General features: G+C 44.4%; 2 protein-coding genes across 10 annotated transcripts in view; both read right to left on the bottom strand.

The window, feature by feature from the left end:
- Window positions 1–442: 442 nt before the first annotated feature.
- UMPS (uridine monophosphate synthetase) lies at window positions 443–6,394 on the bottom strand. The gene is made up of 6 exons (XM_065070501.1): window positions 6,186–6,394; window positions 5,674–5,827; window positions 3,461–4,129; window positions 2,603–2,778; window positions 1,931–2,045; window positions 443–1,144 (listed from the first exon to the last, which is right to left on the bottom strand). The coding sequence occupies exons 1-6, from the start codon at window positions 6,336–6,338 to the stop codon at window positions 963–965; spliced, it is 1,449 nt and encodes a 482-aa protein (XP_064926573.1). The 5' UTR covers window positions 6,339–6,394; the 3' UTR covers window positions 443–962.
- A 1,253-nt stretch (window positions 6,395–7,647) lies between these two features.
- KALRN (kalirin RhoGEF kinase) overlaps window positions 7,648–15,116 on the bottom strand; it is a 510,474-nt gene continuing 503,005 nt past the window's right edge. For all 9 annotated transcript variants that reach the window (XM_065070486.1, XM_065070487.1, XM_065070491.1 and 6 more), the window contains one exon: window positions 7,648–13,073. In XM_065070486.1, coding sequence (XP_064926558.1) covers window positions 12,528–13,073 — 546 coding nt within the window. In that variant the 3' untranslated portion in view covers window positions 7,648–12,527. The remainder of the gene's footprint in view (window positions 13,074–15,116) is intronic.

The following is a 15,116-nucleotide window of genomic DNA, read 5'->3' on the forward strand; positions in this document are numbered from 1 at the left end:
TCATAGATCACAGCAAGGCATCTGCATAAGATAAAATACACTTAAGTTCCAATTTTCCACCAGCATTTAGATTAAAGAAAATCTAAGCCAATTTCCACCACACAGAGAGTAGATACACTTAGGGTTATACCATCCTTTCTTGTCAAAGTGAATCATACAAGGTATTTCTACTTTATGCTAAAGCATGGAAAGTATTTCCTGGAAGTATGCCAGTTACTGTAACAAACTAAGTCAGTAAACAGGAAGTACATTTTTTTCTTATTAGAGGAATCAATGGCTCCGCTGTAATTAAGTGCACAATAACTAGTTGGTCTGACAAATTCTTTGTAGCTCCTGTAAGCAGAAGCATAAGTCAGACACACTAGAATGACTTATTTCTACAAAACTGGGGTTCTGAAAACAGTATTTCACACCACTGCAGAAAGACAACTTGTAGATCAAATCAAAAGGAAAACAGTAGCAAAAGTATTTATTAAACAATGCATTATTCAATTTCACAGTGTGGATTAATTTCCATACTTGTTCCTTGGAAATGGCAGAGCTGAACACTCCTGTGAGAGCAGGGTGGCAGGTCTGGTCTGCAGGTGAAGTTTATTAAAAACAGTAAAATGCTGTTTCCACAGCAAGACAGAATGTGAGGATGGGAAGGAGAAACAAAAGCAACAACAGCAAATGAAATGTCCTTGGAATGTTTAACTCAACATTTTTCAGCAGAGAAAAGCTCTTAAGGCTAAAAACTGAGCATCGAGTTTTGGTTTCATACATTCAAATATTAAAAAAACAACCATGGCATGTACAACTTCATCCGCATGTGTGCAACTAAAAATAATTTAGATAGTAACAGATTTTTCTCCAAAAGGGCAGTTTTCCACTGGACGGAGTGTCTATGTATTTAACTGGAAGCCTCATGATGATTGCAGCTCCATCAGCTTTGCATATCGATGAGGAAAATGGCCCTGCTTTCAATTTTCTGCTTGAGCACCAAGCCTGCTTACATAGCTCTCCCAAGCTGCCTTCCTGTACTTCTCCGCTTCTTGAAGAGGGTCTGAAGCTGACAAGATGCCACGTCCCACAATAATGATGTCTGAACCTTTTTCACTAATAACTTCCTTGGGGGTTAGGTACTTCTGTCCAAGGTTATCGCCTGAAACAGAGACACCTTTTTTTTTTCAGTTCTTACACAATTACATCTACTCAAAACCTTCAGAAAGGTGCTGGAAGAGAGAACAGGTATGCTGTTCCAGCTCTCACCCTAACAATCCACGGACATAACTAGAAACTTTCTCCAACTAACAAACCCCCTACCTATTACACAGATCAGATTTGACAGAGCACACCCCCCTTTTTTCATGGTTTAGCAGTTACAATAGATGGAACAGTTACTCAAAGAAGCACTGATCAGGATTACTGAAATAAGCCTTAGCCTTCATATAACAGGCAAAACCCCCAAACATTCAAGTAAAGCTTGCGATTTCTGAAGAATTAAGTGCTGCAGTGAAAGACAACTTCCCAACCCGATCACCTGTTTTGTCAGTATAAGACTTCCAATTCATTGATATTGCATCTATATCAGTACCAACAGTGTTAGACTTCTGTTTTGTTAAAAGCCTTTTTTTTTTTAAATCCTACTGAGTAGCTGTACATTTAACCAAACACCAATCTAAAGAATTTCACATTTTTCAGACTGTACTTTATGTGCAGACCTCAGAACAAGATCTAAAAAAGCTGCAGAGGCTGCTGGTTGCCTTTCAGAGTTCCCAGGAAAGGGGTTAGCATACCCAGAAATACAGAAAGCAGCCCATAACAGCAAAAATAGACTCCTCCCACCAGAGAATCAACAACCAAACCCCTCTTCAGAAGCCACTTTTTCACTGAAGGCTGTATCACTTACTGCATGTACAAACAGAATCAATATTTCAGAAAAAGTTACCTCCAGCTTGCAGCTGCACCCCTGGAGTTAAGTGAAGAAATTCAGGTTTATTACCAACTCTAGATCCAGATATGAATCCAAAAACAAAATCTGAGTTATCTTCAGCCATCTGTACCTGAAGAAGATCAGTAAAGAGTTACAAATGACATACCTGAAATTAAGCTTAACCAGCAATTTGTTTCTGGTCCACCCATTGACACATTGAGCTGTACAAGGCAGGTGTACGAAACACCTGGGCTAACAAATCCTAACTTTACCAATATAAAGTCACTTAGAGCTGACTCATCCCCCATTGATCTTGCTGTGGTTGCAGCCAGGAACACAAATGTTATGGGGTTTATTATGTTATAATACAATGAATGACCTTAAACTATTTTTTGAAGTAATACATTTCTAGTAAGTGGCAAATAAACTAATAATTAAGTAATAAATAGCAAACTTGGCATGTTTACTAGAAACTTACAGTGTGGACTCCAATTACCTTACACTACCAGCCTACAGCTGCAACCTTTAAACATCACACTGTCAGATTTCTGAGTTTCCACAGGAGGAAAAAAAAATTAACAGTTGGAGTTGGAGAGACCTTTGGAAGTGCAAATATTAGAAGCACACAAAACCTCCCCCTCACAACACTTCACAAACTTTCAACTTAAAACAAGACTGCCTACTTACTGCAGCTTTGGTGTATTCACCCGTTGCAAGCGATCCTTGGGAACTCATCTCGGCAACCAGCAGACAGCCACGCCGCAGCGGCAGACCCACCTCCTTCAGACCTTTCACAACTCCAGAGCCTGGAACCGCGTGGGCATTAATGATGTCTGACCAGGATGCGATTTTGAAGAGACCACCTGAGAACATGGATAAGACGACACAGGCGAAGTGTCATTAGCAATGTTTCAAACAGGAAACACAAGTCAAACAAAACAAGCTGCACGCTAAATCATTCACACTTTAAAAGACAGGTTTACTACTGAAGCTTGACAGTTACAAGTTCAGTCTCATCAGTCCTGACTGCTGCCTAACCACAAAGAGTAACAGCTCAGTTTTACTTTTCACAAACAGTTCTTAGTATCTCACCTTTAATATTAATTGAGGCATTAATTGTAACCTAAAAATCCACTGTCACAAGTACTACCTTGCTATACAGTGTGCAGATCATATAGGACACACAATCAGAAAAACAGTTCTACAATTGCAGATGCAATATCAAATGAAAACCATAACGAGCACACAGACACATGATAGCAGGCTGCCTTCAGAAGCCATGCTGTGTTTTCTCACAGCAAACAACTACTCAGAAGTACTTACTGAGCACAACCATAGATTCAGAAAAAGGTTTAGGTTGGAAGGGACCTCTGGAGGTGATGCCCTCTCAGCACTTCAAAGCTAGATCGAGTTGCTCAGGAACTTGTCCCCTTGAGTCCTTTCCCATTCTGGAGATTTCACAATCTCTCCTGGCAACTTGTGCCAGCACTGCAGTTACACACAGTGGCAGCAAAGTTATGGTAAATCAAGGATGATGGTAATCACCTTCATATTGATGTTTCACTGTGTTTCCAATGTCTGCAAATTTCCTGTCTTCAAAAATCAAGAACTCATGTTGATCTGCAAGTTTTCTCAACTCTTTTACTACCTCTGGGGTGAAATCATTCAGGATGTCTATATGAGTCTTCAGGACACAAATACTGGGGCCCAGGGCGGCAGCCAACTGCAGCAGCTCTTCGGAGCTGGTGACATCCGCAGAAAGGCACAAGTTCGTTTGCTTCTTTTCCATGAGTGTGAGAAGCCGGGCTGCAGTAGGATGCACCCCCGGTAGCTCAGCACGAGCGCGGAAGCTCAGCTCTTTACACGGTCTCTTCACAGGCGCGGGACCATTCTGAGCCACTGGCTCAAACATGTTTCCTTCAATGAACTTCTTCACCTTTTCAACCATCTCAACAGCCACTTCTCCCTGCTGCTGGAGAATCTCCAACACCCCAGACAACGTGCACACAGAGTGCAGGCGAATCCCACGTTCCTCTAACCTGGCCTTCCCGCCCTGCTCCCTGTCCAACAGCACAACTGCATCTGTGACTTTCAACCCTTCTTTCTGAAGGACTTCTGCAGTTTCCAGTACACTAGATCCACTTGTTACCACGTCTTCAATGATCAAGCACGTCTCTCCTGGATTAATGGTGCCTTCTACCAGCCGCTTAGTACCTTAAAAATAAAAGGCAAACACTCCAATGAACAGAAGAAAGTTTAAAAGACCTCCCCTAAAAAACTTACAGTATCAAAACTTTAACTTGCTATGCTAATGTAAAGATCATACTTGTTCCACATACAAGCATATGCTGTTGCATATGCTGACATCCAATGGAATTGGACTTTAATAGGAATTTCACATTCACTGTCAGTATGGAGAGGTAATTCGTTTAGTTATTACCTGATAACAGTTATCACAGCTCTTAGCACAGGTCAGACACTGATTTGTAATTCAATTGATACTTTTCCAAGTTAATAAAATCCTTCCTTGTATTTCCAGAAGTTACATTGCATTAACAAAACTGACATATTGTTAACTGCACAAATTTAAATCTTTCAATGATTACAGAAGTTTATTAATTATTGCCATGAACGGAATTCTCAGTATTACAAAACTATTTTCCCCAGTTCTTTGAAACATCTTTAAAGCAGCTGAGTTACTGGTACTCCTCAGCATATTTCCTGTTTTCCACTGGCATTATTCAGCAGTTAATATGCTTGTTGGAACAATTAGAAGGAGTAAAGCTCCAAATGCCTTTGCCCTAACCAACAACAGGCACATGTCCATGAAAGGCCTCCTGGGGGGCAACAACAAAGGATGCCCAGCTTTCCCAGGAAGCAGCGAGCTGTAGGAGAACATTATGCAGCCAGTGCGGTGCTTAGACCACGGCCCAGAGAAGGGGGGCACCTACAGCCTTGCAATCCATGTGACACTGGAGACCTCATGCCAGGCAGTTAATTGCTGTCACAATTGACTTCACAAGAAGGAACAGCAAATGTTTTAATGACTAACACACTGACTAACACGGGAGTAACATAGGAATAATTACATACTGTTGGAAGAGTATAGCTTTCACCACATGTATAAATCCAGTTGCTACAATAGGTTAGCACTACAGTCTTCTCTCCCTCTTTCCTTATCAGAACCAAATAAACGGTTCACTGGGTAGAGAATTTGCTGCTTCTCACATGGTTCACCTTGCCAAGTGATTACAGGACTATAGGGCATGACAAAAAAAGGGGTTTGAGAGGTAAAGAAGATGAGACTGGAAGGGTTCCCCTTAAGAGCTGATATGTGAAAAAACCTGTTTGGGGTGAAATGTAGCACTGGTCTGAGCATATCAGAGAAACTGAGTTATAAATCTTGGTTTCTGGAGAGGCCAGTAACCCAGAACCATGGTAATGGTGCCAAGAAAAAAAAGACACTGCTGAAAAAAAGAAACGAACAAAACCCCACAAATGAACACAAAGAAACAAAAATCCCCCTCAAGAATCTCCAAATCTACTACAACAGGGTTCAAGCTGCAACCAGCTGGGACAGCCTGACCAGGCGGGGATGCTGTGGGAGGCACTTTTTAGGGAAAAAGGGGCTGCTTTTTGGAGTGGTAGCCTTAAACTGGAATGGAGATGCTGCACATTACAAATGAACCAGAAAATCATGAAGTTGTTTCCCAAGCAAGACAACAAGTTGACACAAATTCTTGATTTTAAAGTTTTACCATAGTCTTTTGCTTCCTTCCTCCGTATAAGCATTGGAATCTGATTTTCAGAGCAGATAATCGTGGCCAGGGGCAGCGCCGTGTAAGGAACGCCACACACGCAGTCGTACTTGAGACCAGCATCTTTGGCTGCTTGGAAGAGAAGATCTGCAACCTGAAAACCAAACATTTTTTAAAGGTCAGGCTGGCGTGAACGCGACTAAACCCGTGCATTATCAGGAGCAGCAATGCAAGTGCTTTAAATCCTCTCTCGACGTGCCATCGCCGTCCCTGCAGCAAACAGCCAACCTGACGTCCATACCCAGCGGCCTCAGGCAGGGCTCTGTGGGGAGGCCCCGGCAGCGCTCCCGTGTTTCCCCCTCCCCCCCTTACCTAAAACAGACCCTTTACCCCGCTGAGAGACACCCGAAGCTCTGGGGTGCCGGCACGGACGGGCACCCTGAGGCACCGACGGGCGCTCTCTGGCTCTGCAGTCAGGGCCCGGCCCCTCGCCCCCTCACCCCTCCCCGCACCTGGCGGAGGAGCCGCGGGTGCGAGACCAGGCCGCGCAGGTCGATGTACACGGGGGACGCGCGGCCGCTCTTCAGCACGAAGTCGCCGAAGCGCAGCCCGCCCGCCTCGCGCAACGCTGCCGCCGCCGCCAAGGCCGCCGGTCCCGCCGCCATTGGCCCCAGCCCGCGTGCCGCTCCGGCGCCGCGAGATGACGAGCAGCGCTGGGCGCATGCACGGGAGGGGCGCGGGGCGGGGCCGGTGAGGGGACGTTCCGTCTGAGGGGACGTCCCGTGTGAGGGGACGACCCGTGTGAGGGGACACCCCGCTTCAGCGCGGCCGGTCCTGGCGGGGACCGGCCCCCTCTACATCCGCTGGGGTGACTCCTGAAAGGCCACTTGGTTCTGGGGTTGGTGTGTGCCAGGCTGAGTTGGCCGGCGCGATAGGCCGTTGCTCTGCTCTCCTGTAATAAGGAGCCGTGGAAAGAGGAATGTTGTTTTTATAAAACTGAGGACCTGGCGCCTGACCCCAGCTGGGGGGAAGGATTGAGAGACATCGGACTATGAATCCTTAATGTAAAACAAAGTCTCTTTGAACTAACCACAGAACGTTAGGGGCTGGAAAGGACCTTGAAAGATCATCTGGTCCAATCCCTCTGCCAGAGCAGGAACACCCAGATGAGGTTACACAGGGACGTGTCCAGGCAAGTTTTTAATATCTCCAGAGAAGTAGACTGCACAACCTCTCTGGGCAGCCTGTTCAAGTGTCTGTCACCCTCACTGAGAAGTTTCTTCTCACATCTAAGTGGAACCTCTTGTGTTCCAGTTTGCACCCACTACCCCTTGTCCTGTCATTCATTGTCACTGAAAAAAGCCTGACTCTATCCTCTATCCTCGTCACACTCACCCTTTACATATTTATAAACATTAATGAGGTCACCTCTCAATCTCCTCTAAACTAAAGACGCACAGCTCCCCCAGCCTTTCCTCATATGGGAGATGCTTCACTCCCTTAACCCCAGAATGCAAACTGATTACTGTATTTAAAAAGTTAAGCTAGAGGGAAAGGTAGCCAGAGAGCCAGGAATCCCTATTTTGAATAAATCTATAAGGGGAAGGCGGTTGTTATAATTGCATGAATGAGACAGATAAACTGAGGCAGGCATTGGGTAGTCTGTAAACCCTGCAGTACCAACCAGTGGGGAACAGGAGAGGGAAATTGCAGCTGGGATTTGGGGGAATATAAGCAGGGGCTTTTTGCCCTATTATGTGTGCCTACCTTGAGGTAGAACACCCGATCTTGCAAAATTGTTGTTAAAATATGCTTTGCTGAGAGATCCTGCCTGGGCCTGTTGTATTTGTAAGGTAATTGTTCCTACACTAACATCCCTCCAAAAAAGATGAGCTCAATAAAGTAATCAGTGAGCTCTGAGTCTTCCAGGCCTCAGAAACACAGGCACACACGTGAAATAAGACTGACCCAGTGTTCTATGAACAAATGTATTTAATCAAAAAAGCCCAGAAACGGAATCATTAGTATATTCTATTTATAGGAATGTAAGGACAGAAAATGTACAGTTTGAAGCTACATCCGTAGATGATCATATATACTGCAGTACAGTAATAACGACATGGGACAGCAAGTAGTCACCTCACAACAGTACACATGGGTGATTAGACTTACAAAGGAAATATTTACAAACTTACCTTTACAAAACAACATTGTGTGCATACAAAATGAAATTCGCAATAAAACTGAAGACACATTTAAGGCAGACCAGCAATACACTGAAATAGTTAAGGCTGTGGAATTACTTTGCACCTTGAAAATGCTGAGCAGTTAACAATACTGTTTCTTTTTTCCTCCTTCAATTGATTGTTGCAAAGGTTGAAAAGCATCAATATATTCCAACTGTTTGCTCTCATCTCAGTGAGTAAGTCTGAGATTGAATTCTTTTTTTTTTGCTTTTCCTATTACATTTGCCTTTTAAAAGTTATCAGCAAATTGACCTCAGTTGCAGAGCACGGCTGAACAGTTTGGTAGAAAGAGAAGTAAAAGCACCAGCATCAGAAGTTGGACATGAAGGTGAAATATGGCTTGAGAAGATGTTGTTTTTTCACTAGTTCCATAATAGAGACTACAGTTACAGTGAATAATCAGCATCCTGACGCTATGGTAACACTCACCACTATACAGATCCCAGAACGAGAATTCATCACTTGATGGCAGTGTGCAGTCAGCCTAGTAAAATGGGATTTTTATTTTGTTTCCTTGGGAAAGCACCATTTTCTGATGGGACGTGAAAGAATGAGCTGGAAAAAAAATCCAAGCCCTGTTTTAGAGGAGAATCTACCTCTGCAGTGAAAGGAACAGAAACACAAACCAGGTGGTTAGCCCCTGTATGGATTAATTATCTGTTAGACCTTTGTATATACAGACCAGCCTTTACATCTGTCTCTGAAGTTTATATTATCCTGGGTCACTTGATGCAGTCCCCTCATTGCAAGGGTATTAAAGTATGGTTTCATATAGTCAGGTCATTATGTGCAGTTCTGTATTCAGCCTTTACTTATGGTATTTGTAACAAAGGCCCAATAACATTGTTGGAAATGCTAATGAACTCCACTGAAGCCATAGAACTTGTATAGGTCAGTTGAGGGGACGGACTTTGTCTCGACATTAACTGACTTTAAAGATAAGACGCTTCTAAAGCTAAATGTTACTGAAAAAGGTTAATTTTAAACAAAAAAGCAGCAAGACTAGACAAGACTTGTTGGTACAAGTAGGAAGAGGACAGTTTTATAAATTTTAAAGCCTGCATTGTTTTAAAATATTGAAGTTTAGAGCCCCAGACTGGCTGTGTGACACCCCTGTAGTAACACGTGTAGATGCCTGGAGGCGGTGGCTCTGTGTGTAGTGCCGGTCTGCACCCAGCTTGGGCTGCTCCATTACTATTATAGTATTTCTGTTGGTCTGAAGAAGTTTCTGCAGAAGCCAGACGGTGCAGCTGCCATCACACCTTCCCTCGGCTGCCTTGGGAATACCCTGAGTGGTAAAGCTGCAGGTGGAAATCTTCCCCTCGGAGTCAGCTGCTCTCCAGCGAGATTTGCAAAGGCCTAACAGAGCGTGATGGGAAACCGTGTTTCCCCATGTTTGTTACCGGCAATATTTCACGCACAAAAAATCCAGTAGTTGCAGAATACTGCAAAGGCGGGTTGGCTCTGATGCTTCTTACTCAGTGGGTTTGCTCCAGGCATCCTTACTGAGCTCCTGTAACCTCTTTACAAGAGAGTTACAGTTTACAACAGTTACAGGACCCATTGGATCTGCAGAGAGGCCACAGATTGGCTGGAAAAGACCTCAAGAAAGCAAGTCCAGAATATTTCCTCTGTATTTATCATACTGCAGCATTTCATGTCAACTTGGTATTATGCAGGCAAAATAAATCTTTGAGATAAAATGCAAGAACAGTTCATAATCACGAACATATCTGGAAGTAGTTACAGGTTCCAGTTTTCCTGAATGGGCTGTCAGATGGGCAGTGCCCAGGAAGAGGAGCTCTCTAACATGAATATGGGAAAAAGCAGAACCGTAATGGAAAGCAACCTCATGACATTCAAAAATCCTCAAGAGTTCAACACCCTCAGAGTTCACAGCTCTCCCTTGAAGAAGAATCACTTTTTTGAATCCGAGCACCAATACCTAAACGTGTCTCCTCTTTCAGCCTGTTGGGGTTTTTGTCTGTTATTTGATAGCAATTGGATGCTTAAATATTCCCTTAAACAAACCAGCTTTCCCCACCTCTGCTTCCAAAGTGTCTGCTGCTGCAGTTTGAGATGCGAATGCAGAAGGCAGGAAAATAAAATGATAAATAACTGCAGCTTTCATGTGAAATATGAGAAGTTGTTTGTTTTAATGCCAAGCAGAAAGACTGTGGCTTAAACTGTACCCACAGGCATCATAAAAGTTGTGGGTTTTGTAAACCACACTTCTATAAACATTTTTTGTTAAGGGCAGCACGATAACAGCACCAAGAGCCAGCTTTGACAAATAGGAAGAAGTACAAACAGTCCTGTAGGGAGAAAGTACCTGAGGCCGGTGCTAAGTAAAGATAACCCTTGATGACTATTGTTTGAAGGCATTTCAGTTGCTAAGAATTGCCATACCTTGCACTCTTGCTCAGGATGAGAATCTGGTCTTTGTCTAAGAGGTGCTGCTGGATTGCTTAGAACGTCAGCTGCTGCACTGCAGAAGGGAACTGAGATAGGTTCTACCTGATCAGAAGGTTTAGCCTTTTGTGAACACGCTCTTGTTCAAGCCTTTCCTCAACTTCCCCTTGTATTAGATGTCTCTCCATCGGCACATGGCCTCCTACACCACTTCTGACCCCGCTCGGGTACCCAGGCTCACCCCTTCTGACTGTGGCTTCCCAACCTCGAGGTCTGTTCTTGTATCACACGCACGCAGTGCTGAACGTTGTGTCGTTTTGTTTATTTGTTTGTTTGTTGTTTGTTTTTTGTTTTGTTTTTTGCTATGCCTCCTTTCTTCTCCACTAGGAGACTCCAGCGTAGTGAGAGCAAGCACAAAGAGAAGGGCCAAGTCTCCTACCAGCATGCCGTGAAACTGAGCTTAGAGGTGGATCACAAAAGGGCTGGCAGAGCCCTGAGAATTTAACAGTACTTGCAGAATATCTCTACCACCTGCTGACAGATACAGCTTTTGCTCCTGCAGATATATTGCAGGCTTACAGTGCAGTTACTCGGCGAGTGAATTAAATCGGACTCTTGCCCTTACAAGAGAGTCTCTGCTGAGCACACATGGGCAGATCAAGCCCTTTTCCTCAGGAAAACCTTTAGTAACAACCAACATTTCCCATTGCAGACACAGCAACGGCACTCAGCACCCAGACAAAGCCCTCGCACGCCAGGGCAAAAAAGAGCAGTTGGGGAAGTGTTTCCCCTCCCAGTCCCGCTGCTAGAGAGGAGGATTTGGCCAGCCTATGAACTGCTGTTTTGTCACTGCAGGCTCCCTGCCTTGGTTGTACTTAGGGCTGGCTCTGTAACTGTAACATCAATGTGATGATGTTGCAACTTGGCTTGCAAGAGAGAAATTATTTAATTGTGAATATTTTTTATTTTATTACAAATTAGGCTTTGGACATAAAAATATCCTCACAAATGCTTTGGTGATGAGGTGCTAACGGTGGCTGAGAGATATTTACAAGTTTGGAAATGAAACAAATGACATACTTTAAACACTGAAAATTATTTTCAAGCTGTAAGCACAAAGGTGAACTCACCACTCCTACTGTACTCGGAAAGGCTTAGATGGACTTTGGGCCAAGCAATTCTGAAGCTAGAAATGGAACAAGATCCTTTATATATATATATTTATATATATTATACAATCTATGTATACTGAAAACCTGTGATAGAAAAAAATTGTCTTTGTCATCATCATCTAGTTTACAGATACTGCAAAAATTGGACACAGCCTTTTCTCAATGCACAGGTTTTGCAAAAGATTTATGTACAGTGTGTATAAAATACTTTTAAAAAACCCATCGTAGTCCCATTGTGCTTAGTCAGAACCAGCTCTATGCTCCAATGAATTCATTGCCTTAATCGTACCTCTGAAAGGTACTGCACATTGACTTGACACAGCAGAAAGCCCAGGGATTAACGGGGGATTTTGGTCTGAGCACTACCACATGATGAGGGTCTACCTAAGCCAGACCACCACGGAGCTGATCCAGCAGGGACTGGGGCCTGGTCTTGCATGTCCTGCACAGGCGAAGTCCCCACCAAGATCACAGCAGACCTGGGCGTATGGGGTGTGCAAAATCTGTCTGCTAGCCCGGAGCAGGCTTGCAGTGACTTCAGCCCAAACTGACTTGGGTCCAGTTCTGCAGTACACACTAAGGTTAGCCTAGTCTCACACCCCCCCCACTACCCTACTCCTAATCTATCATACATTTTGAAATCAGTTCAGCAAGATCAAGAGGATTTCTTATAAGGCTGCCTCATGAAGATTAAGGCAACTGCAATTTTGGCTCTTGTTTCCAGATGGTGTTTGCTTCCTGCAGTCTGTTTTTGGTGGTGGATGCAGCAAAAGTACATGTCCCAAGAGGAGCCAGCCAAGGGGAGGCAGCAGGTACCTGCTGCTGTTCACCCCCCTTTGCTTTCATCCCATGGAACTGAGCAGGTGCTACCACCTCCACTATGATTTGTACCCTGCGATGAGGGAAGCCACGTGAAATGCAAATGCTGGAGACGGGACTATGTACAGACAGATCTGCCTTGTGCCTACTCTCTCCCCACGCCCTGCCCCAGGACCGGCAGTGTGGGACCCCAGGGAAAGAGGCGTTACGTGCCGGGGGCCAGCCTGCTCATCAGGAAACTCTTGACGCTGGGGACGGGATGCACATCGTACTGGTGCCTGCGGCGCTCAATGAAGGAAGCCAAGCGGGAGGTATCCAGTGGGATCTTGGAATAGCTGCCGTTGTGCGGCTGCAGCCACGGATGCTGTAAACAAGTGGCTGCTGTCGGCCTTCTCCTGGAGTCTTCCTGGAGGATAACGTTGATGAAATCCCTGGCGGCATGGCTCACGTCGGAGAAGTACTCGGGGGGAAAGCTGAAATCTACTCTGCACACGTTGATACAGGTCTCCTCTCTGCTTTCATCCAGGAACGGAGAGACACCGCTTAACATGACGTAGGTGAGGACACCAATGCTCCAGATATCCGTGCTCAGGGAGACGGGAAGGCCTTGGATCACTTCAGGAGCTGCAAACTCTGGGTTTCCGAGGAGGTGGTGGACGTGGTAATGACCTGTGATCTGAACTGCATCTTCCAAATCGATGATCTTCACACGAGGCACTGGGATCCTTAAATCAATCAGCAAATTTTCTGGCTGTTGAAAAGAAAATAATAAAAAGTTAATTAAGTTTTTGTATAGATTTCATTCTAGATAAGTGTCTATCCAAATATTTAGCTTTGCTTTTTAGGTTTAATAGGCAATCAAAACTCACATTTAATCAGATGTAGGAGGTACAGATCAGGAGAGTGAATGACAAGGAGCCAGCTCAGCTGTTCTTAACACTGCTGTAACTTCAGATCAATGCTGAAATTGCGATGACAACATCCTCATTTTGCGCTACGGCAACACTGAGATTTTGTACATTGCCCCAAGTACTCCCAGTTTATTTTCCCCGAACTAACCTCTACAGACTAAGAGCACTGACAGATTTTTAAATTTTGAACCAAGACTTGTGTATCTGGTCAGTTTATCTAGATTCCATTCGTTTAGATGACTAAATGGCTACATAAATGTGCACAACTTGTAGCAGAAATATTCTTCATGAAGTAAACATTCAACTTTGCTCCCACTACCACATATGCTGGGAGGGATGCTGGTGTGTGCCATTATGGTTGCTGTCAGTTGACATGGATGGGGCTGCTGGTGTTCCCTTATAAGCCAGAATGCAATTATATTTCATCCTGGTTGGTTTTCCTTCTGTTTTATGAACTCTTTCAGTATTTAAGACCTCTCTCTCAGTGGGAGATGCTGAGTATCTGCTCTGGGGACTGAGAATGGATTTTTCTTCCTTTGTTGGCTCTGATGTAATTTCTGAATTTACTTCTTGCACCCCCTCTAGGCTCACTTTTCTGTCCTATAGCCCCTCATCCTCATACATATTTTACTGCTGCCTCATGGCTATATATATAAAGCAAAGTTCACTACACTGCTCTTTAAATCTCTCTGCTTGCTCTTCTCTTGTGCAGTCTGCACATTCCTGAGCAGGATCTTGGGACATGACAGCCCACGGCAAGGTCTGCTGTCACTACCAATGCATCTCCCACTTCCCACTTAGCAACAGAAGGTGCTTTATTTAGCATCCCTCATTCAGGAGAACTGTAAATAGGTCACAGAAAATTGGCTTCCCACCTTGTTTCTGGGAAGTATCTTATGATCAAATAGAGAATTCAGTGCAGTTTCTTACCTCCCAGTGATACCTACTTTTTGACAGGTCCTATAAATACAGTGGAAAATACAAACAATTTTACTGAAAGAAAACAGCATAATTTAGCCTTTTGGGACTAACGTTCACATAAAGTACTGTGCAAAAGGAATGTTTTTTTTTTTATATAGTGGTAATAGGCAGCAGAAGAATTAAAGCACCACTTCATCTGACATGCCTGGGGGTTGGGGAGTTGAGAAGAGACCTCCTTGGAGCTGGCTTGTTCACTGTATAAGAAAGTTAAATTCATCTCTCATTCTCCATTTTTAATTGGCATGTAAGTCTGAGAAAAAATAGAGATTATCTGATACCCCTGGCAACTTGAATCAATGTTGCAGATCACAAAATTCAAAACATTTGATCATAACTTCAATCGCCAATTCTCTCTCATCCAAGATAGGTAGGATGTTGGTGAGGACAGCAGTACAGTGCCTAATCTGGGACAGTGCGGTGCCTCCTGCCATGTGCACTAACAAAAGGAGGTACAAGCTGTGCTGATCTATTTGAGTGTGACATTGCACAATGCCTGAATTTCTTATCCACAGCGCAGCTTGTTCTTCCTCTGAGCCTCTCCCTGCGTGTATTTGCCACCCAGTTCCCTGCTCAGGCTCTGCAGCACAGTGCTGCTCTCCTTTGGCCCTGCCAGCCCTCCCCAGCACCCTCTTCTCCTCTTGTTTTCGGTTCTCCGGGGCACAGCTGTTGGTGTGAGGGAGACACGTTGTCTTCCCGACCTGCCCTGAGCTTCCTGGGCACAAACCAGCTCAGGAAGCTTGGTAGCTAAACTGGTACAGGTGTGAGCCCAAACCATTCCCGTGGATTTATCTCATATCTCCCCTTCAGTCAGGTGCTAGTGACATCTCGTTCTTGCCTCAGACATCCTCCTTTTCCTTCATTAAATCCAGAAAGCCCTTGAGAACAAGCTCATCATGAAGGAA

This window comes from Columba livia, chromosome 7 (assembly GCF_036013475.1).
Source record: "Columba livia isolate bColLiv1 breed racing homer chromosome 7, bColLiv1.pat.W.v2, whole genome shotgun sequence".
Lineage (NCBI taxonomy): Eukaryota > Metazoa > Chordata > Aves > Columbiformes > Columbidae > Columba > Columba livia.

Coding starts and splice junctions, on each gene's coding strand:
- UMPS (XM_065070501.1), bottom strand. CDS start 6,338: ATGGCGGCGGGACCGGCGGCCTTGGCGGCGGCGGCAGCGTTGCGCGAG. Junction 2,779..3,460: donor AGTGAAACATCAATATGAAG/GTGATTACCATC, acceptor CCATGTTCTCAG/GTGGTCTCTTCAAAATCGCA. Junction 2,046..2,602: donor GTGAATACACCAAAGCTGCA/GTAAGTAGGCAG, acceptor GATCTTCTTCAG/GTACAGATGGCTGAAGATAA.